Source organism: Caloenas nicobarica, chromosome 3, assembly GCF_036013445.1.
Source record: "Caloenas nicobarica isolate bCalNic1 chromosome 3, bCalNic1.hap1, whole genome shotgun sequence".
NCBI lineage: Eukaryota > Metazoa > Chordata > Aves > Columbiformes > Columbidae > Caloenas > Caloenas nicobarica.
The window spans coordinates 65,369,794-65,393,636 of NC_088247.1; the positions used below are offsets into that span (position 1 = coordinate 65,369,794).

Sequence of the window (23,843 nt, forward strand, 5' to 3'; positions counted from 1 at the left end):
AAATCTGAGAATTTTTTTTTCAAGAAAAAAGAATTGTGGCAAATAAACATCTAGATCACCTTAGAGGCAAAACAACAGAATTTGGAAACTACCATGCAAGAAGATATTGGCTTTTGTTGTTCTTTGAATTCCTAAGGTATTTTCCTAGAACAATGGAACCTTAATTAACTTTTTAAACAGGCTTCATTCACCATCTGAACAAGCCACATCCCCCTAAAGAAAATATGATACAGTGGAATAACAACCAACCATCTTTGGCAGCTTGCTTCTCTCCACGCTCCCAATCTTCTGAGGACAATTAAAAGGAAATCTATGAAATGAAATATCAGGTAGTATAAAATTGCATAGACTCCATCTAGTACATCGCATTCACCACTTAATATAGACAATTACATGCAAAGTGTTTACTCTCCTCAGTTCCTGTATTTTCTACTTTGCACACACTCAGCAACACCACGCTTCAATTTTCATGCTGACATCTTTTCAAACATCTTTTGGGCAAATATAGAGAGATTTTTAATTATAGCTGCCATGCCAGGTAAAAAGTAAATAAATTGTGCACATCACATTTACATTCCAGACTGGTTTTGTCTTGTTTTTTTCCCCTCTATTCTAAGTCTGCTATTATTAATACTAAGAGGATCAGCATTACAGGAACCTAAAATAAAAAATAAAAAAACCCAACAAACAAACAGCATTATGACCCACAGATACCTACTTATATGATTCCTCCTAATATACTGCCAAGTCTTGCCAGGATTTAGGGGCTTGCTTTTTTTTTTTTTTTTTTTTTTAAATGTAAATTGACCTCCAGTCACTCTAAGTCCCTACACAGGAAGCTGGCTTGTGAAGGAAGGCACTTTCCCAGCTGTCACTCTTTCCCCAACAACTTTTGTGCACAGATGCCTTGGAGGACAGAGAGGAGCAAATACAAGTAAGAGGGAGGGATGGGTACCAGGGTCACACAAGAGCTATTTTCTCCTGAGATATATGGTCACACTGCTCACCTTCATACAACTGTAAAATGGCAGAAGACAATAAGGATAGCTGTTTCCACCACTTTGATGATTTGGAAAGTGAGAAAGGTAGGAATTTGGAGACAACATTTAAAGAAGGAAAATGAAAAATCACAAGAAAAAGGAGAAAAAATATGACATTTGCATAAAAGAAAGTAGCATGACTTTGGGAATTAAGTGAACTAGAAGCAAATAATCCACAAATAAATCTCTCCCTGCAGGAAAAAAAAGCAGAGGAAAAGCCTTGAGCAACCATATCCCACAACAAATCTGACACATAGTAGTGTCAGTACCTCCAAAAAAAGGTAGACAAATGCAGCTACCATCCTGCCAACCACACTCTAGTGAAGTACCAGCTCACTCAGCTTCACCCCTTCCCCCCCAAAACAAAGTGTGATGGTGGTGGTATTGAGTTGTGAAAAAACTAAGAGGAGGAATGGGGAGCTACACAAAGTCTTCCTGGGGCAGTCAATCCCTCTCCGCTTGTCCACAAAGTGCTGCATTTGGCAAGTTCCTTATGAACAGCCAAATCCCTAAATGATACCCAAATATGAGACTGCCTACCCATGTACCTAAACCTAAAATTTACTGACGGTGTCAAGTCATTCATAAAACATTGTGTTCATCACCAGCATTCACACATAAAACTCTCGACAGCTTAGGCTGCGGTAGCCCTCAGATCCCAAGCTAATTCTTGGAAAAATCTTTAAGTGTTGGCAACTACGCCAACACATTGAGCACTTCAAGACTGTTGTAAAACGCAAGACAGTTTGCTTCAGATGCTGCTCAATCATCCCCTCTTCTTTAAAAGGAAGAGCTCAATTAAGTTGGGAACTTTTCTTCCGAATGATTTTAAATGGGTTTTTTCATTGTGGTTGGATCTCAGTTAGTGTAATTGCTATTTATATCAAAACATTAAAAGGTTTGGTTATGGGGTTTATTAGAAAAGCAAAATGTGTTTTTAATACCTAAAAAAAACCCACAACAAAATACTTTGTAGCACTATTTCCCCCTGTATTTGCATACCACATGTTAAACAACAAAGACTATTTTACAAAGTTAAAAATCTAAAAATATCCCTAAAGTAGTAGATCCTATGTTGTGTTAACAGGAAAAATGCTTTTGTGCCAAGTTGGAGGGGTATATCAAGTGAGGTGTGTTGATGCCAGGATTTTAAAGAAAAAAAAAATACACCTTGTAAACCAAAATATAACGTACAACGTAAACAAATACAACCTGTATTTATTAGTAAAAATACAATTTTCAATGTAAAAAAGTGTCATTTGAATACAACCACTAGAAATACTCTGCATAACGTTGTTTCAAAGACGTGAAGGCAGAGGGTCACACAGGAGAAAACCACCTTCGGCGGGCAGCTAAGTGACACGCAGTCAAGAATTAAAACAAATATTAAAAAAAAAAAAAAAATGAACTAAGCAAAGCATTCCCCACACCTCTCCCTTTCCACGCGTGTTTCCTTCCGCCGGTGCCTCTCACCCCACCCCGCACGCCTCTGGAATCTCATCTCCTCGCGTTACCTCTGCCCAGGTCAGGGATGAATGGCTGTCAAACTCCCCGAGGGGAAAAAAAAAAAAAAAAGAAAAAAAAGAAAAAAAAAAACAACACCACATACACACAAACCCCTGCACCAACCCCCCTTTTTTCTTCCCGAGGCAGCACGTTTCCATTGAGGAGCACATGGCTAATCTCCATATGTGAAGGTCAGGGCACTCCAGCCGGGGAGGTGAAGAATGGAGCGGCTCACGTAAGGGGCCGCCCCGCACACCCTGGCCCGCTGCCCGACCAGCGAGATTGTTGAAAAGCAACAGATAGCTCCTGGCAGAGGCCGGGGGAAAAATATTTTGATCATGTGACGCTATACAAGCTAACTAGTTTGCTTCATGTGTGAAACTTCTACAGACGCTACAAATACCGCGTTTGTAATCGGCCCCGGGACCCGGCCCCGCTCTCCCCCCACCTCCCCGGGGACGCCTCTGCCGCCAGCCAGCGGTTCTGCCGGCTGCAAAGCCCTCGGTCGAGCAAAACGTCGGGTTAAAACGAATTACGGAAAACAGAATGCAACCAGCTAACAGCCAGACATATATATATATATATATATATATTCTTGTTACATTTCATCACCATTAAATACACGGCACCATGAAGTTATCTGCCTCGCAAGAAATCTCTCTTTCTGTTTACAGGAAGGGAGAACTTTCAAATACAAGTAAAACTGCCAAGTAAAATTATTTTGCCACTGCTGGTACAAAACTGAAGCAGCCTCAAACGAACCTACATGTATTTTCCCAGAAATATTTATTTAAATAGCGTCTATCTATGACCACCTGTAAACATCTTAAAACAGGAACAGCTCTAAAGAACATACTCATTTTTCTTGACTTGGGAATTTTAAGCAACTTAGAAACACTAAATTTAAAAAAAAAAAAAAAAAAATCACAAAAGCAAAATTATTTTCCAGAAATCATGTCTGAAGACATCGATACTTCTGTTTCATATAAACAGAGAATATCCAAAACATTCACAACATAAATTGCTACACACACACAAAAAACCCAGAGAACTCCATACATTCCACCCAAATCAAAGGCTGCAAATAAAGAAGCATATTCCTTTGATGCTGTCAAAACAAACCTCCTTATCTTTATTTTTAGCTTTAAAAGAATAAAATTTAAGAACTACAAATCCTGTCCTTGTGCTTTCAAAAGAAATTTTCAGAGCTGATGTTTCAGTATCTTGTTTACAAACAAGTAAGTCTGACAAGCTAACCAAATAACATGATCAATGTTGGGAACACCTAGTCTCAGATCTCATTCAAACAAATAGAGAGCAGAAGGTACAGTGCAGACTGGATACCTTCACATAAAGTAAGAATTTAGGCTGCCTACTTATTCTGCATGACATCGGAATTAAAAATGCACATCAAACTCAAATAAATAAGGCAAATATTATCCTTATTTTAACAATGGGAAACTGAGGTATTCAGCAGTGAAACCAGCTACATCATGCAGGCAGCAGACAGCTCTCCAGAATTCCTGCACCATTCCTCTACTAATAACATTTTTCTGAAGTCACATAATTTACTCACTGTGGCTGAATTCACTACCTGTGTAAAGAAGGCACAATTCCACTTCAATCTATGAATTAAGCCATGTCCACACTGGGAACTGCACACATGTCTACAATTATGTTTTAAAACAGCACGTCTCCTTTTGGGATTTTCAGAACCAATTTTCTTTCTTTACTCAAACAAACGAAAAACAAGTAAACTTCACATCGTCCTGTGAAAGCCAGCAGCACCAGGGGCTGTGCTACAGCGAGGCAGCCGTCTCTTTCCTGCACAACACAGATCACTTCGTGCTTCTAAAACATGATCAAAACATGTCGCATAACTGTCTACTTTGTGAAAAACTCAGCAAGTTACTTCTATCATAACAGCCATACCTGTAAACCCCTCAGGAGAGGCTACTTACACTAAAGGCTGTTGTTACTTTGCCAGTGCAGATACACTACCACCCCAATGGTAAACTAAATACAAAAAGGTTTGCCGCAACCCCTATTAATCAAGGATGCAATTAATTCCCTGAACCTAACTATGTAGCTACAACAACAGAACTTCACAGTGGACCTGGCCACATCATGGTCTTTAAAGGGCAAATAAATGTTTGATTCAGTAACCTGGAGGAATCAAAACCATTTTGTAACTAACACAGCTAGAAAAAGGACTAACATCCGACACAAACCCCTGCTACTGAAGATTTTTTTTTTTTGAGAAAGTAGATACCTAAAATAAATTCCAAACAAAGCTGTCAAGGGAAAAAAAATCCTGAGTGTAACAGTTCAGAAGCTTGCAAGACCCTATTAGTAACACAATTAACACTACTCCATTAAAAAAGGTGGGTAGTTATATATTAAAGTTTTCTCCTTTTTTAGCAAAAATGCTAAAGAAAAGAAGTGACCAAAAAAAACCCAAAACCCACATACATCTAATTTCTTAAAAAAAAAAAGGGGGGGGGGGGGGGGGGCAGAAAAAAAGATTATCAGAAGATACCTTGCCTACTCCCCCAATAGAAAGAGACTGAGGGAGGTAGCAGGGGAAGGTCAGTGACACAGCCCTACAGATGGAAGTGTCAGAGGGCCTATCACTCAGATGGAAGTCTTCAGAAACAATTATCAGATCACAAACCTAAATTCAGCATATTTTCAAATCTGAGAATGCTATTACAAAGCAGGGGGGAAGACATGGCACAGCAGTGAATTCTTAAATGCAGAACACCATTTAGCAATTAGGCAAGTTCAGGTGCAAAAGATCAACTAACTAATAGTTACTGAAATTGGAGAAAGGAAACTAATAAATAGATTATATACTTCTACTCATGCTCAGTCCTTCTGACATAGTTACTAACACCCCCATGACTCAAGTGCAAGCAGTAATATGCAAGTAGATAAAACGCTGACAGCTTGGTACTGAAAGCAATTCCTTTCACACACTGCAGAACCATCAAATTCTGTTGTATTTCCACAAATTGGCCACTACCTATTCAGAAATTCAGCAGCCTCATTACTTAGCTTGCTAGTTTATAAGGAAATTAACATTTCCACTACACATAGAATATAAATGCACAATATATCAACACCCTTTCAAATCTACTGACTGAAAACTATTACACAGATTTCACATTGGTTTTAATAAACATAAATGAAATATTTTGATAATAGCATCAGGATAATGATCTTGGGTTGCGCAATTTTCTAAATAGGTAGCTTACTTCATCTGAAGGCCCCTGCAACTATTTCGGGAACACAAAGTTTGCTAAAAGGTACTTTATATATGCAATAAGAACAATTCCCATATGAAAAGCCATCTTTAAACAAGACACAACAACTGTGATTTCTGCATCAAATTTGCTCACTTTAAAAATGAAGACAATTTATCTGCCAGACAAAACAACCGGACATGGTGGTAAGGAAGCCTGTGCGTGCACTCCCGCAGCCTCCAGCACATACTTTTGCTCGGTGCATTGTATTCATCAGAAGGCAAGTTCTGCAACACCAGCTAAGCTCCTGGGCACTTGTTCAACTCAATTTTCCATTGAGTTTAATTTCTGTGAGAAATCCAGTGAGCTGATATAGATGACACCGAGTACATAATGATAAAACAGCGCAAGGAATACTTCAATTTTAGATAGCAGTGCTTTTAGTTTAAGGTGACTATATTGACACAGGAGACAAATCCCTCATTTCGCTCAGTCATTTGTCTTCTCAGTCGTCTGAATAGAAAAAAAACCTTAAATTCTCCCACAACAGAATGTGTTCACAGTAAGACTAGATTTATTCAAAAGTTGAAGTTTACGGCACCAAGATTCTATTTATGTCTAAGAGACCCCTGTTTTCAGTTGTGCCTGCCTGAAGGAAGGTGTATGTGATATGCCTCAGTTTCCCCACCTTGTACCACAGGAAGAATCGTCCGTCTCTTACTCCAGTGCAAGGCACACTACAAAGACAGTATAAAGATCAAACACGCTTGGAACATTGTCACTCTGAAAATAAATGTAGTTAAAGGTTGTCTTGCACAAATTAGCCATCTACTGTCCTCAAAGCACGCTGTTCGCAAATTACATCAATATCTTGGGACGCATTTATCCCTGAGGATTCCTTGACTGGATGACTGTGGCCCTTGTGGATCTGCCGTGCTCTTGATGGATCACTGGATGCCACGCTCTCAGAAGTACAACAACAGAAATCCTCCGGCCCACCTGCAACACAAACATTGCAGCAGCGTGCCCACACATTAGCATTTTTTGTGTATAACTGAGCATGAACAAGTAGGATTGGATAACAGAAAAATTCAAAAGGTAACCTTATGATCTGACAGGTAAAACATATATGTATGGGTTTCTGTACAGATGTACAGAAAGCTTTCAAGTTTACTAAAAAATAATATTTAAATTTATTGACAGGTAAGCCTTCTTTAAAATAAATTTTACCCTAATACAATTGGCTCCACAAGATTTTGACGTATTACATCTATTTGCTTCTCTCGGCACCAAGCGATACAAAACCAACACTGCTTAGTACCGCTTTTCTATTACTAGTTTTCAAAACAAATTTGAAAACCACTAAGGTATACTTTTAATTTAAGTTTAATTAAAGTCCTCATTCAGTCCTACCAAAACATGTATTTAGCACTATGTAAATAGCCCCAAAATTGAAAGAAAAGAAGGTTTTTTTCCTAAGTACCTTAATAATCACAATTCTAAAAGATATTCTAGCAAGTTAGCCTAACACAAACACATGCTACTGAAATTCTGCAGCCTTAAGCATGCATGCACAGTGAGTGCAGCAATACTACTTTACATATCCACAGAGAATCTTCAAAGCCTCCCAATAAATGGCACATTTTGAAAAAGTACTGAAATGTAACTAGCTAGGACACAGGTACATTCTCAAGAACATAAGGATAAATAAACTGCTGCCATTCTCACATTAACAATGAGAATTTCAAAATACCTATGATAAAATATTTGAGGTGCAAAAGTAAGAAAGACCAATCAGTAGCTATTGAAACTTGTTTTCATCACGCAAATTTCATCTAGTTTTAACTAAGATACTATTTCAGAATGAAACAGCATCACCTAACAGACCATGCTGAGTAATTTCCAAAAATTTATGATACATACATAACTAGAAAATTTACCAAAATATTAAATGCCTTAGTTTTTATCCCCAGAGATTTAAATCAGAATACCAAAAAGATAGTAATCGACTGCTTAGTTGTAGAATCCTTAAACGATGGAGGCAGTAAAACAGGTTTGCATCTCTCTCTCTTTATTGTATCTCATACACAGGGTCCTGCTGTTCAACATGTAGTCATAAGCACTACTACAGAAACCAATAACTGAACATCAAACCACAAAGTGTCCAATATACAGTCGTTACATATATATATATAGATGCTACTAACTGAGAATATTGCTATTTGCTACTTCTAAATAGAAGCTATGCGAATACTAAACTGTTTATTTGAAAACGCACAGGGAAAAATGTATTTTATTCTCCCATTGAGACATCAAGAATCTATTCACCACACTAACAGCTGTTTAACGGCCTTCAGGCACAGGACATGATTCTGCAGCCCTGGCTTAGCCAGAACTCCCAATACAGGCAATCTATTTGGCATAAAAAGAGCTGCAGAATCAAGAATATTCTGAGTTTCTCCGCTGCAAAACAAATGACTGATACGCATACAAACTCAGAGCAGCTCGACAGATTTTTTTCTAGCACTTGATATATACCTTATGCTATATAGGTATTCCTGAAAAGACCCAGGTTCTCTCTTTGTGCATAAGCCTATGTAAATCTTACACACGTGCACAAAGGAGAAAGACGTATACAAAGCACACACACAGAGACCAACTAATGTGTTAAGATACTGCAGTGCAAATCAGAAATGAAGAATAAAAGGAGCCTCAGGACTCTAAATATCCATACACTGCCAAGGAATTGATCATCAAAATAACCGAATGACAAGGTACTGTACTAGCACCACAGAACTCCTCCACGATCAAATCAATGTATCCGCATGAGCGATATCCATCTGCTTTGAAAACGTGTGTTTCTTCAGAAATAAGAGGCCTCTTTTTCAAGTTTACATCTCACGACTGGGTAAGGCGATTAAATAAAATGGCAGCAAAATTTTCTTAAGTAACTTAACAGGCTGGACAAACACAGAAGTCAGTTCAGAGTGAGACGTCACGGTTCTGCATATTACAAAAAATTACCCATGCTGAGGCAAGTATTTCCTGAACAAGCATCTCAGATGTTGTAGCCTGCTGACGGTCCTTTTTCTCTGTTAATAGCACAGTAGTTTCTTATAGGCATAGGGGCCAACCATCATCTGCTTTGCAAAGACACATAACAAGTGAGTATATTCTAAAGTGTGTATACACATACACAGAGTATACACACAGATGATTATTTTAAAAAAGAAAGAGAAGCCTTCTGTTCAAATGCTGGACAAATATTAGTGTTTTTCTCTTTCAAAAAGCAATCAATTTCTCTACTTAATAACATATATAGACACGTGGGAATTAAAAATAAAAAACATCATACAAAAATAATTGTGTTCTGTATTTCTTTTCTATTTGACACAATGTATTTTATACATTAAAAATATTAATTTAAAATCTAAGAAAATTTCTTATCTCAATAGCTTACTAGTTAGACAGAAAAATCGTAATACAAGGAACACTGATGACTTGCCTTTATGACAATTACTTTGAGGAAAAAATAATAGTTTTTAAAAAGATCAGAGAAATTGTGCCCTTCCCAGACTACTCTTTCTAAGCTGCATCTTAATTCTTATGGTACAAAAAAATAAAACAAAGAAATCTGTAAGAAAGGATGTAAACCCATAAACATAAGGAAGTATTATTTCTAAGGGTCATACTGAGGACATAATGAATTTACTCTCACTCCTCCAATAAAAATAAAATACTTTAAACTATTTCTGCAGAAACAGCACTCTGAACTAATACGTACTATGTCTATCTGACAATGGTTTTCCCGGCTTTTGAAGCCATAATTTACAAACTGTGTTCAAATGCAAGCAGAGAATGCAAATATTTTTAAATTAATTATGAAAAGTTATGCATATGAAGCCTCATTACCTTATGGCTTCCAGTGACCCTTTCACCAGAGCAAATTAAAAAAGGTAAAAATTAACACTCACCAAAAAAAAAAAAAAATCTTATTTCCCTAGAAGAAAATAGAAAGGAAACAGAATAAAAACTAAAAATGTGACAAGAGTGGCCTGTTGGAAGTAGACAAACACACACAGCCAGTCCATCCACAGTTTCTATTATTATTTTTTCAGGCTTAATGCACTGTTCACAAAATTAAGTGATGTTTTCTCCATGTTCTGTTCATTAGTTTATGGAAAAATCCAGCCATTCGAGGACCCCAAAAGCATACACCTTCATTTGTTCCTTTCGGTCCCCACTGTTAAAAGCTGTTAAAAGATTTACCAGTTCTTAATAGAAAGATCTTGTTGAAGGGAAAAGAAACCCATAAAATTCTAATGCACTACTCCATATAACACAATTCACTTTCCTACTGAGAATTCAAGCCTAATCTCACACTCGTGTAGAAAAATGAGATCAACAACTCCCGATGCTCCTTGAAGTATTCGAACGCAAAAGCACATTTCCCCCCCAATATCGGGATTCGTTGCAGAGATGAAACAAATGCAACCTCTGGTAGAACGGCTCCTTTTTCCCTTCTTTGTACAGTACACGGCGTTTTCTCACCTACAGTAGCCACACGCAAACAAGATTTTTTTTTTTTTTAAGAGACATGCACAGGTTAGGCACCACGCTAGCAGAAACATAACTAAATTAGTATTTGGATTTATTTTTTTTTTTTTACAGAAATCTAATCCCTCGCATAACATCCATAAGCTGCAACATTACAAATTTTTTTTTTTTAGAGGCACAAAAGCGCAACTTGAAATCCCGACTCCTCGTCCAGGCGCTGTTATTATAAAATACTCCCCTACCGCCTCCAATTAGCACAGAATTAAAAAAAAAAAAAAAAACAACGAACAAACAACTAATAAACAGATCGATGCCCAGAGAAGCCACGCCGTCTAACCAGACTGGAGGGGGTGGGAAGGGGAGAGGGGAAGGTGCCCCCGGCTTTTCCGCGCGCCGGTGGCCAGCACGGCGGGTGCCGCTGCCCGGGCCCGCGCCGCCCGTCCCCGCCGCGCGGCCGCCCGCGTTATTTGTGCCGCGGCTTCTGTGACTGCGCCGCTCAGCGCCTCTATTTACATCAGCGGCGCGAGGTGCCCAATGGCGAGCGGGGAGCCAATCAGATGGCAGATTAGATGTCAACTCGGAGGCAGCTGTCTGGAGACGGTTGCAGCCAGTTTACCTCCACAATTCAAATTCCGAACCTGGCGGCGGGGACCCGGCCGCTCCTCGGGCACCGGTCGCCCGGCGGGGCCCGCCGGCTCCCCGCACCGCCGCGCCCACCCCGGAAAGGCGCAGCGCCGCGGCCCGCCGCCCCGCCATCATCGCGCCTATCTACCCATCGATCGGCGGAGTTACCGGGCTGGGGCAGGGGGTACGGGCGGGGGTGGCGGCCCGCCCGGGGCCCGCGTCCCTTTACTGACGCCAAGGACTTCTCGTTCTTTTTTTTTTTTCTTTTCTTGTTTCTGCACTTTTTTTTTTCCCCTCACGGTTCGATTTCCGCGTGTGTTTGGAGAGAGAAACGTAGTTACGCGCGCGCGCACCCACGCGCGCTTCTGCTGGTGGGCAAGTCCCCTTCAGGTCACCGGACCCAGGCGCCCCACGCGCCCCGGCCCGCGCCGCGCGGACAGGAACACGCGCTCACACACACGCACACACGCGCGCTCTTCCCACAGCGCAAGGAGCCCGGCTGCTCCCAGTGGATCTCACTGCGGTAACTCCACCAGTGACAAACTAATTTGCTAAGAGCGTGCAACGGCGCAACTCGTTCTGTTAAAAAAAATTACCAGGTTAAAAAGAGGAGGAGGGGGAAAAAAAAAAAAAAAGGCACCGTGGAAGATAATGGACGTTTATCCCCCGGGAAGCCCCGGATCCGACACTCCGGTTACAAAATCCACCACCCTCCCCCCCCCCGCCCCAAGCTGCCTGTCCTCCAGGCCCTGCCTCTCTCCTCCACTGTTTCAAAGTGGAGGGAAAAAATATTAATTGGGTCTGAGAACAACCTAATTTCGGCAGCGAAACCCGCACTCCGGTGCCTCCAGCCCCAGCGGGGCCGCGCATTGTGCGCTGCTCACCCCTGCTTACGGAGGCAGCGAGGAGAACTGGCCCGGAGGAGGGAGAAGGAAAAAAAAAAAAAAGAGGGGGAAGGAGGGTAGGAAAAAGAAAGTTAATTATAAAGAAACTAAGACCTCGACACGAGTGGCACCGAGCCGTCATTAACCGGGCGCGGGGGCTTACCTGGGTCCTGCTGATGGCCTGCCCGGTGTTCCCAGGGCTCATCGCCGGGTGATTTCTTTGTTGTGCCGCTGCCCAGGCCGGGTTTGCCGCTCCGTACTGGGCGCCCATGTCCTTGCCCATGCCCATGCCCGCCGCTGCCTGCTGGCTTCCCGGAGCGGCCGCCGCTGCCTGGGGCTGGGGCTGCGGCGGGGCGCTGGGGCTGCTGTAGTCGGGGTAGCTGCTGCCGTAGCTCCGCATCATGGGGCTGGGGGACGTGAGCAGCTGGTTCAAGGTAGGGGTGGCCCCGGACGGGTGCTGGTTCTGCCCGGAGAACCGCGCGAAACCGCCGGCCCCCGCGCCGGCAGCAGCCTTGCCGAGGCCGGCCCCGCCGCCGGGGCCCATCATCATGCCGCCGCCCGGCTGCCGCGGGGAGCTCAGCACCCCGTAGCCCGCCGCGGAGCCCCCGTAGCCGCCGCCGCCTGCCCCGGCGGCCGCCGCCGCCACGGCTCCCGCGCCGCCGCCGCCGGGGCCGCGGCCGTAGCCCGGGTAGTGGTTGTACTGGCTGTTGGGGTAACCTTCGTGGGAGTTTTGCAGGGGGTCCATGCTGTTGGGGGCCGCCGTGGGGTGCATTATCCCCATCCCGGGGCTTTGTTGTCCGCCATGTTGATCAAAGCAAGGCCCGGCGCGGCTCGCCGTAGCGCTGCTGGCAGGGGCAGCGTTGCCATAATAGCTATTGAACTCCGAGACACCCACCGCGGAGGGGCCGCCGCCGCCTCCCCCGCTCCCGCCGCCGCCGCCGAGGCCGCCGCCGCCGCTCCCAGCGCTTGGGGGCGGCTGCTGGGGCTGCTGCTGTCCGCCCAGGGGTCCCAAGCCGGGGTGATCGTAGCGGCCGCCGATGGGCTCGCCCATCTTGCCGGGCATCTCCTCCTCGTCGGCGCCTTTATTCAGCATTTGCTGCGGCTGCTGGGGGGGCTCGGCCTGAGCGCCCAAAACACTGTCTTTTCCTCCATGTTGCTGCTGCTCCATGTCTGCACTGGGCTGAGCAGCGCCGCCACCGCCGTTGTTGTTGCTGCCGCTGCCGCCGCCGAGGCTGCTGTTGTTATTCTGCACGGGATGGTGCTGAGGCGGCGGCTGCTGCGGCGGCGGCGGGAATTGATTTAGCTGCTGCTGTAGTGCATGGTGGTGGTGGTGCGGGTGGTGGGCATGGTGGTGGTGGGCATGGTGATGCGGGTGGTGGGCATGGTGGTGGTGGGGCGGCGCGGCGGGGTGATCGCCTCCGACGCTCTTCAGCTTGTGGTTGGGGAGCAGCCCCGTCTCCATGGCCGAGCCCGGGTTGGAGGAGGAGGAGGAGGAGGAGGAAGAAGACGAAGAAGATGAAGATAACGCCGAGGAGCTTCCACCTTCCTTCAGAGCCGGCTCCGAGGAGGAGCCGCCGCTGGCGTTGTTGTTGTTACCGGCGGCAGCGGCGGGAGCCGCGTTATTGGCCATGTTCAGCGGCTCGCTGTGGTGGTGGAGGAGATGGTGATCTACATTATTCACGCCGCCGCCGCCGCTGCTGCTGCCGCCGGCCGGGCTCCCCTCTCCGACCCCCAGCGCGGGGCCCGGCCCGGGAGCCCCCGCGGCGGCCGCGGCCCCGGCCCCTCCCGGACCCCGGTCCGGGCCCAGGCCGCCCGGCAGGTTCGGGGCTTTGCCTTTGCTGTTGTTCGCACCCGCCGGAGCCGCTGCGACTTGCGCGGCCATGATCATCGCAACATTGCGAGTCCGGAGAAATTTAGTACTGATAATAGTAACTACCAAAAAAAAAGAAAAAAAACAAAAACCTGAAAATTAAACAAAGTCGACCCCCACCCTCAAAACAGGAGGGCGAGCGCGGGAGGGGGGAGGGAGAGGGGCAGAAAGCGAAGCGGCCGGGAAGGGACTTGACTGAGCCAAGAGTATCCCCTGCGGACCGCTCCGCATGCACCAAATTACAGAAATTTCCCTCCCCGAGTCCGTGATTGCGATTAGAAATGGTAAGAACGCCTTACGGTCTGTGCCTGTTCCTGCTGTGTGATTTCATGTTGAAAGTTTTTTGTTCAGGTTTAAATGAAACTTTTTTTTTTTTTTTTTTCCTCCTTTCCTCTCTAACCCGGATATGGGTAAACACACGTCTGCCGGAGCCGCGCTGGCCCAGCATGGCATGAGCGAGGGAGCGAGCCAGCGCCGGCAGCCATCGCCCCCTCCGCCCCGACCGCTCCCGCGCACTCGCAAAACGCGGACTGGACTCCGCACGGCTCCGGCTCCGGCTCCTGCTCCCCGCCGCCGGCAGCGGCGCGGCGGGATGGGGGGGGGCGTGGAGCCCCTCCGCTGCCCCTGCTCGCAATCGGGTCCCCCTCGTGTGCGCGCCGAGGGTCGCGGCCGGCGCGGGGCTCCCTCCGGGCTCCGCGGAGGCGGCAGCCAAACGCGGAACTTGCGCGGGGGTTGCTCCGAGGCGCAGGGCCCGGGCCGGGCGGCCCGGGCCGCCAAATGCCGCAGCGGGGGGTGTGGGTCGGGGCTGGTCCCGCAGCTGCTGCGGGACCGGCGGTGGCGGCGGCGGCGCTGCGCGGCGGGGGGGGAGGGGGCAGCCGCAAACGCGGAGTCCCGTGGCCAGATGTGCTGGAGCAGATGGATCGGTCGAACTTTCGGGGGCCGCACGCTGCCCCCCAGCCCCCTGTGTCATGCTCAAAAGACTCCTCGTTGTATTCCGAGAGCAGGAAAACGTTTTCTATGGCACTGAAAAATAAGCTTTTTTTTTTTTCCCCCCACCCCCCCGAAGATTTATATTGTGTGTGCAGACGGTTATAAAATTTAACCTGAAATTCTGCAGCGGTAGCATCTTTGCAGTTGTCCACATTGTCCAGCTGTCTCTGAATCCTAACGGTCATTCGCACTGATGATGCTTTTATATATAGGGCTGTTTTCAATATGTTCAAGGTACTTATTTGCAGATCAACAGGAGCTGATCAAGGAGAGTAAGGCATTTTTGGCCTCATAATTGTTTTGCCAAACAATATAATTTCCAGTACAAACGAGACACTTGTGAAAACGTAGTAACACAAAATACGTAATCTGAGTAACTCTTGCTCCAAGTGGGAAGCTGTTGCTGATGACCTACATTTTTGAGCCATCTTTCAGAATGGTTTGAACGGGTTTTTTTATAACTATCTTAATACAAATGATGCCCTAGTATAAGAAAAGGTAATAGTCACACACTACATTCAACAAATAAAAGCATTCGGGAGATAAAATACTTAGCTATGAATATAGAAAACTGGGATATTAGTGAGCATTTTCAATATAGTAAGGGTCTAAACCATGCTGTTTTAAATGAATATATTTATGCACTCTGTTAAAGGTAAGCACGTCTTCAAATTTCAAAATGGATAAATATGAGATTCAATAATAACGGTAGAGAAAAATGCAGCATATCAAGACAGATGCTGTCATGGGTAGGTAGGCTTTTTTGAATCCACTGTGAAAACATTAAAGAGCAGAAGCTTCATGCTATAATGTTGAATTACATGCAAAGATTATTGATAAATGAACAGTGTGATTCCAGTGTCTATTAATTTTAGTTCTGTCTGAAAAGACAGAAATACGCTGATTTCCATTATGGAGTTAGTTTTGAAAAGTCTCAGTGTTCATCAAGTGCATCTTGCTAATACTTCTGTTACAATTGTATTTTTCTCTTGGTTTTGTTTTTTTGTTGTTTGGGGTTTTCTTGTACTCGTTGCAAGTGCAAAGATGTTATATGGCTAGGAGAAAAACACAGAGCAGGAAAAAAATGGTGAGTAATTCTAGTGGGGGGAATCAGGTGCATACCCAAGGGTCATTACAGTCTGTAACAACAACAAATCGCAATTCTATGCAAACTGCTAGAAAGGGGTATATCATCTTTGTAGGAGAGAGAATAACAGAACTGTAGGATGAATTCATGCCAAATCATTCATCAGCTTTTGCCAAGAGAATACTACATCTTTGTTAGTGAGCCTTTTTGACATTTTCTCCTGGATTTTCTTCTTTTCTATATTCAAATGCACACTAATTATACACATTAAACCACATGAGTTGATTTTTTGAAGTCTTTCATATGCAAATATAAATATAGATGTCTACTTGTGTGTATGTATTTACATGTGTACTCCAAAATAAAATATAAAATCAATTACACGTTTATACTTTAAGACATTTATATTCAAGCAATAATACATATTTTGAAAATCTGATAAGATGTACTGATAGCGCCTTGGTTGCAGATTGCAATACTTCCTCATGTGCTCCACAACTCTTCCTGATCAGGAGAACAACCCGCAAAGTTTAACGCAGATTTACTTTGAAATGTTTTCCCCAGGAAAGAAAAAAAAAAAAAAAAAGATGAGCCTTTCAACTGAAGAATTTATACTATTAACTCCTTTTCTTCGCATTTATTTCAGCAACTTGGCTACAAGATTGGAACTAAGACGCTATAAAATAGAGGCCCTCAGCACAATTAAATCAGTCTGCTATAAAAGGCAACACATGCCAGTTTTTCCTCCCCAATGGCAGATGCCACACCCTAAAGCAGACAGAAGGCACTGCAGTCTGTGCAAGGGAAACACAACACAAAGCAACAACCATGGTTCAATTTTTTAGATCACAAATAGTGTTGAAATTCCTTTTGCCATCTTTGCTCAGATGATGAGTGGTGGTGTTTGTTAAATTCAAATGCTCCTTTCCAAACGCTCTCATTGTATGCATGAATTATGAATTTATTATAATATAATGTAAAAAAGCTCTAATTGCCATGCATATTATCTGCCGCAAAATGATTGCATTGATATTTGATATCACAAGTGCTCAGTTTCAACTTTAGTTCCATTTTCATTGTTTCTTCAATTTAATTATTTTCTATAAACTGATGTCCAAGCATAGCTTCTTTCTCTTGATTTTTTTTCTGATAAATTATAAACTCTGGTGCTCTTGGGACCCCTTTCTAGCATAAACAACATCACTTTCTAAACTTACTGTTGGTAATGTGTTTATTCCATTGGCTACGACATCCGTGCAGACCCCTAGGCCACCCAGCCATGGCTCAGCCCCATGGCAGTGAGGCGCCTTCCCCAGCCGTGTGGCAGCCAGTCTCCATTTGGCTTTTAAATCATACAGAGAGTAACACTAAGGAGGGATACAGAAACCAAACCAATATTGTAATAGCCCTGAGGTGTTATTTTAGAGTTATCGGGAGCAATCTTAAATTTTTTTTGTGAGGTAAAAATCCAGTCAGAGGTTCAAGAACCTGTTGCATCTGACCTGGGTACCCATGAGAGTCCGAAAAATCCCTGTGTTTAAAAAAACACTTTTTGTTGCGTTCTTGTTATGCTTTATGTTTCAATCCACTGCACGGCTCGATGAAACAGTTGTCAAATTCACCCGAATTCTCAATTTCCTTCTTTTAGATTGACATTAGATTTAATGAGGAAAAAAGAGAGAAGTATGCAGGCTTTTATTAAATTATCACTTCTTTTACTATTTAAACATCCAATTGAAATCATTCTGAAGTCAGTGCAAATCTTTTAATTGATTTCAATAAGGCATAAATCAGATCACAGAAAAGTAAGCAGCCAGCTCAGAGCTTTAGCTTTATGCTTTAGCTTGGTATTTGGAGCTATACTAATAGGATTTTGCTTTTAAGAGAACCTTTATGTGGTCAACATATAAATATAATCTAGTAGTGCTTTCTTTATTATGTAATATTTACATTTCAGTCACAAATGTAATATGTAAACTATTTCAGTTGATATCCAGCTGATAAGCCAGAATCTGTTAGGTGTAAAGCCTGTAGGTAAGTGTAATAATTTTATTTTAGCTGGTCATAATGAACTTTGAAAAAACAGGGTTTATGCCAACGGATTTTGGCCTAAAACATGTAGAGAGAGACACATTCAACCATTTAATTAAAATCCATTCTTTAGCAGCTACTAATCCTGGGCAATTTAATCAATTTCTTCTGGCAATGTGTAAACAAAAGGACTTCAAAACATCGCCATCTCCATCTCAAGAATGTCATACACAATTTTATGATGGAAATGCAACATTGGCAGTTTTTTCCTTGCTGGATTTAGACCACTTGAATAGAATGTTTAAACACCTCAATTTTACAAATGCGAATCATCCACTGAAGTCAATAAGATCACTCACTTCCTTAAAGTTAAGCCCTGATTAAGTGCTTCTGTGGACTGAGGCCTCTAGGAAAAAACAGCTCTTGAATCTGTACCTTGGTGAGATAGCCCAACCAATTCTCTAAATCAAAACAAAATCTTCCACTTCACAGTGATAGTAGGGGTTGTTGATTTCTGGGTTTACCCGCCGGTGAACTCTGAACCTTCAAACTGATTTACCTAATATTTCTGTATCCTATTTCATCGTTTGGGAACATCATTGCATTTTGGAGAAATCTAGGAAAAGGTCAGCTTTCCATTGAATTAATAGTGTATGGTCCTGTTCATTTATAAATTAGATCATTTCAATGACATTCAGTACAACTGTAATCATAGAGTTCTCTGCCAACAATTCTTTCCCGTTCTCCTGCCTTTTAAAAATCTTTTATTTGCTGATGTGAAGAGACACACGGGAAACCAAAGGAAATATTTGCTGTTTAGCTACACATTGGTTGGAGGTCCCTTCTATCATCAGTTGTAGCATGCAGGGTTGACTGATACATCGAAGAAACAGTCAAACTGACAATACACAGCTTTCACACTTATAAAATAAACGAGATCAGTACCTTAGCTGTAAACATGCTGGTTCTTCCAAGGAAAAAAAAAAAAGCCCTGGTTTTCTTTCCTAAACTTTTTCCACAGTATAGTTACACATTTTGTCTAACCCAATGCAAATATTACCTATAGCCTGCAGTATTTATCAGTTGCTGTTTCTAGGAACAGATTACTGTGGCCTCCATGTCTTCACCAAGAAAAATAATTTGTCTGTAGGCTTTTTTTATGTACAGCCAGAAATGCACGGATTTTAATAGAAGATGGTTCTTTGCAAACCAAATTTATTTGCCATTACTATAGTGTATCTGCAATTCTGAATATTTGCAAGGGTGACAAAACTATGATTTTGCCTGATACACTTGAATTTCTGACCCATTTCTGTAGTATTTAACCATTCACAATCTCTAATACAGCAGCTCTGTGTCTTTTAGCTGGAGCCCCACATTTCTCCTTTGCTGTAATAGTTGTAATTCCCTCCTTCCCCCACCTTATCTTCATTCTCTACCTTTTTACACATACATGCACATTTGCTGTTTCAGTAACCCCAAATTCCTGCAGCCCAGCTTGGAGCCTCCCAAAGTACAGTGAGTACCACTTGTACTGTTGTTTTCTCTCCAAATGAATCCTACCCTCCCAGTTTCAGCAAAGTTCATCCCTGTACCAACTTTCTTCAGCCCCTCTGCATAGGGGATACAAAGTGAATGCTCTCAATGAAGAGAAGGAGGAACTGCAAAGGCTGGAAGAGGATGAGGCCTACCCGGACTTGTGCAAAGCATTTGACACTGTCCCGCACGACATCCTTGTCTCCAAATTGGAGAGACATGGATTTGATGGACAGATCACTCGGTGTGTAACGAATTATCTAGGTGGTTGCACTCAATGACTTGCGGTCAATGGATTGGTGTCCAAGTGGAGACCAGTGACAAGTGGGGTTCCTCAGGTCAGTATTGGGACTGGTGTTGTTTAACATCTTTGTGGTGACATGGACAGTAGGATTGAGTGCACTCTCAGCAAGTTTGCTGACAACACCAAGCTGTGTGGTGCAGTCGACACGCTGGAGGGAAGGGATGCCATCCAGAGGGACCTTGACAGGCTTGAGAGGTGGGCCTGTGTGAACCTCATGAAGTTCAACGGTGCCAAGTGCGAGGTCCTGCATCTGGGTCAGGGCAATCCCAAGTGCAAATACAGGCTGGGTGGAGAATACATTGAGAGCAGCCCCAAGGAGAAGGGCTTAGGGGTGCTGGTTGATGAGAAGCTCAACATGAGCTGCAATGTGCCCTTGCAGCCCAGAAATCCAAATGTATCCTGGGCTGCATCAAAATAGGTGTGGCCAGCAGGTTGAGGGAGGTGATTCTCCCCCTCTACTCTGCTCTGGTGAGTCCCTGCCTGGGGTACTACATCCACTTCTGGGGCCCCCAACGTAAGAAAGACATGGACCTATTGGAGCGAGTCCAGAGGATGGCCGAGAAGATGATGAGAGGGCTGGAGCACCCCTCCTGTGAAGACAGGCTGAGAGAGTTGGGGTTATTCATCCTGGAGAAGAGAAGGCTCCAGCCTTCCAGTACCTAAAGGGGACCTACAAGAAATATGGAGAGGGACCTTTTACAAGGGCGTGTAGTGATAGGACAAGGGGTAATGGCTTTAAATTGAGAGAGGGTAGATTTAGATTAGATATAAGGGATAAATTCTTCACCATGCGGGTGATGAGGCACTGGAACAGGTTGCCCAGAGAAGTTCTGGATGCCACATCCATGGGAGTGTTCAAGGTCAGGTTGGATGGGGCTTTTGAGCAACATGATCTAGTGGAAGGTGTCCCTGCCCATGACAGGGAGGTTGGAACTAGATGATCTGTATGGTTCCTTCCAACCCAAACCATTCTATGACTCTATGAGGGTGGAGAGAGGTGGGAAAGGCTAGATGAAATTTTCCTGAGCCTTCTCCATCCCAGCCTGGTATGTGCTGTGCCTTCCCAAGGGGGCAACTTCCTAGTTTGAGAGCTGTTGCTTTGATACATTTATCCTTAAAATGCTCCTGTAAACCGAGAAGTCCAGTTACTCCCACTTCACTGTCAAGGAAATGAGGCACAAGGGAGGAATGCCATGACTGCATTATTGTTTCTTTGAGCTGCAGCGCCAGCTCCAGCAGCTCCAGGTGACTGCCATGACCACCTGCCATGGACCTTGGGGATGCTGATGCAACAGTCTGTGCAGCTGCATGGTATGCCAGTAACCCAAGGAGGGAGAAAGAAAACTTATTTTTATCCAGATCCTTGCACTGACTCACCCAACGGCCCAACCAGTGGTGTTGGCATAACAGGAAGGGGGAAGAGAAGGGGCAGAGCATATGAGGTTGTTACCGCTTCTTACTATTTGACCAAAGAGGAGGTTTGGAAGCAGGAGGAGATGAATAGGACCTGTTTAGCCAACACTACTGCCAAAAGAAATGTATGTCCTGAGATTAAAAACAGGTGCTCTCTTCCAAAGCCCAGCTCTGCTAGTGAAAAAAGTTACTGTCCCCATTTTTTGTCAGCATCACCCCTGCCAGATATTAATGCTCCTCACATCTGCTGGTACAGTTGCTTGTATGTGTGCTCCCCAACTTTTTTCAGATTAAATGAGGCAAGTTACCAGACTATTTAAACTATCTGCATTAGCTCGGACCCATTTGCCTAAATAAGATTAGGATAAAGTGAGCTGACAGATCTGAGAAGACACCGGACTCCAGCAGAGGGACAAGAAATAGCTGGTAGGTGGTAGTAACCTCTTCAATAAGCACAACTTCTTATGTACTGAGGGAGTCCATCCATGTAGACCCTAAATGTTGGTCATGGTGATGTAGAGACAGTAACATGTCAGTGAAGAGAGTTTATCCTTTTTTTTTTTTTTTGATATATGGCCTAGAGTAGTAAAAGCTCTAGGGTGTGGGGTTTACTATCTTGTATTTATTTTACTATTATTGCATCATGGGTATGTATGTTTGTGAAGCATATGTCGAACTGTACATACATCTCCAGAGTCCCAGGCTTGTATTACAACTGCTGGTCCATCCTCTTTGCTCATACAGCGGCTCCACGGAGCCTCTAAGCTGCAAAAGTAGCTAGCAATTCTTGCCTGTGGGTGTGAGGTGGGAAGGCTCCTTGCGCAGCAGGCAGCTGAAGTCCCGCTATCTCTAGATTCATGGGGAGAGGTTGACTTGGATGAAGATGCTCCACACACCAGCTGGAGAAGGTGCAGCCACGGCTTGGTGCCCAGGGAGCCGGCGCAGGAGAAGGCTGCACTCCAGAGGCGTGCAGCAGCTGTGGGTTACGCACGCCATCCCCAGGGACATGCTGAGTTTGGTCCTGTCCTCAGCAAACAGGACGTCACCACCAACTGCCACTCGGGTGCTTCACTTTCACATCCTCTCTGCCACAACATGCCTGATTGTCAAAGCCACAATCAAATCTTCGTTGCGAGGGCAAAGTATTTCTCAAGAAAAGCATCCTCCACGGCTGGCTCCTTGCTTCAGCTAAGCTAAGAGCTAAAGTAACCTAAGAGAAGGGTTTTTTTAATATCCTGGAGGTATACTTCAAGATATCCGGCTCTAAGAAATCTAAAAAATGATCCTGGAAATGTTTAATAATTCATGCAGTCCTCGCTCCTCTTAAGCCACGAAACTTACTGACAGACTTGAGTAGCTATCATGTGGTGAGGACTGGTCTGTCTAAAACATCTGTTTCTTCTTGCTTATATTTAAAAAGAAATGTTATTAAAATTACAACAACCATTTTATTAATCCAAAATATCATCTAGTTATTTAACAAAGACTTAACAATGTGAGTCATCTGCATTAACAAATTCAGATGCTATAGTCAGAAGCAGCAAAGGCTCAGGGACTGACGATGGGCTTGCTTTGTACACTAATGAATTTTTTGCTATTTGTTTTTCTTTCCAAACAGTCCATCCCTAATATTTTATCTCTCCTGGTAAATTTTAGGAAAATTGTAAGAGAACAGAAAAATACAAGGTTCTCTTTCTTTTTTAAAAAAATAATATACAAATACTATTAAGATTTTTCTGATCTTGATTTTGTCTTTTCAGTGGACTTAATAAAAAGACGAAATGTGTACATATCGTTTTGCCATTTTACAGCAGTTTTCTTCTCATCCAGAGGATTGGACAAATGTGGTTTTCATTTAACCACATTTAAGTTTAAATTGCCACACCATTCTGTGCTGAGTGTAAACTTACTATGCGTATGTCCAAGAAGAAAGGAGCCTGATTTGGGAACGACCATCCACGGTGATTCTCACCAGCTAGAAATCAGGGACTGCGCTCGTTCTGAGAAAGGACACATAATGTAAAATCATCAAAATCATCTGGTCCTTTTTGCTCTTCACTGAAGGGCCGGTCCCCCCGAATGGGAATTTTCAAAGTACCTTGTGACAGAAGAATTAAAGTTCAGCAGGAGCAAAGTGAGGCCAGTGCTAAACACTTTGGCAATTTAATTTTGATACATATAATTTTTATACAGGGATCTCATTTGCACAGCTCAATGCAGCCATGTATTTGAAGAGCACTGCTGATTAATTAGGTTGGTTCAGTATGAATGAATTAGGTGAGCTCTATTTTAAGTCTGTTTTGAAGTTCACTATTGTGAACTTCATCCCATTCAGTGCTTCATCCTGTTTAAAAGACTTATTGGTAACTTTACTTGGGCAGGAAAGGGAATCATTAAAAGCACTATGCAAGCCTCTTGAGTATGGTGGGTTCTGTTACAGATGTATAAATCCAGCTCGTTACCCAGCTGAGGGGAACTGACTTTCTAGATAGGTTTTGAAAACAGAGGGATCATGAGTTGGCAGGTGTGAAAACTGCAGTTTTTATGGACCAGACCTGAACCCAAGTTCTCTGTTCCTGAGGTGATGTCTGTACCAGCTGTATAAGTAATCTGCCTCTTTTTATAAGTCTGTTGTGTATTTTGCTCCTATTTTCTCAAAAGACTGCAGAAACAACTTATTTAAATTATTTGGAATATTTCTCAGCCCTTCAGTAAAAACAAATTCATGTTTCACTTAGAAATACAACAGAGGTGGA

At 43.5% G+C, this 23,843-nt stretch overlaps 1 protein-coding gene across 5 annotated transcripts in view; it reads right to left on the minus strand.

Annotated features, from left to right (window-relative positions):
• The window catches only part of ARID1B (AT-rich interaction domain 1B), a 330,284-nt gene extending 316,148 nt beyond the window's left edge, over nucleotides 1-14,136 (minus strand). For all 5 annotated transcript variants that reach the window (XM_065630702.1, XM_065630699.1, XM_065630700.1 and 2 more), the window contains exon 1: nucleotides 12,020-14,136. In XM_065630702.1, the coding sequence (XP_065486774.1) occupies nucleotides 12,020-13,744 (1,725 nt within the window). In that variant the 5' untranslated portion in view covers nucleotides 13,745-14,136. The remainder of the gene's footprint in view (nucleotides 1-12,019) is intronic.
• Nucleotides 14,137-23,843: the final 9,707 nt, after the last annotated feature.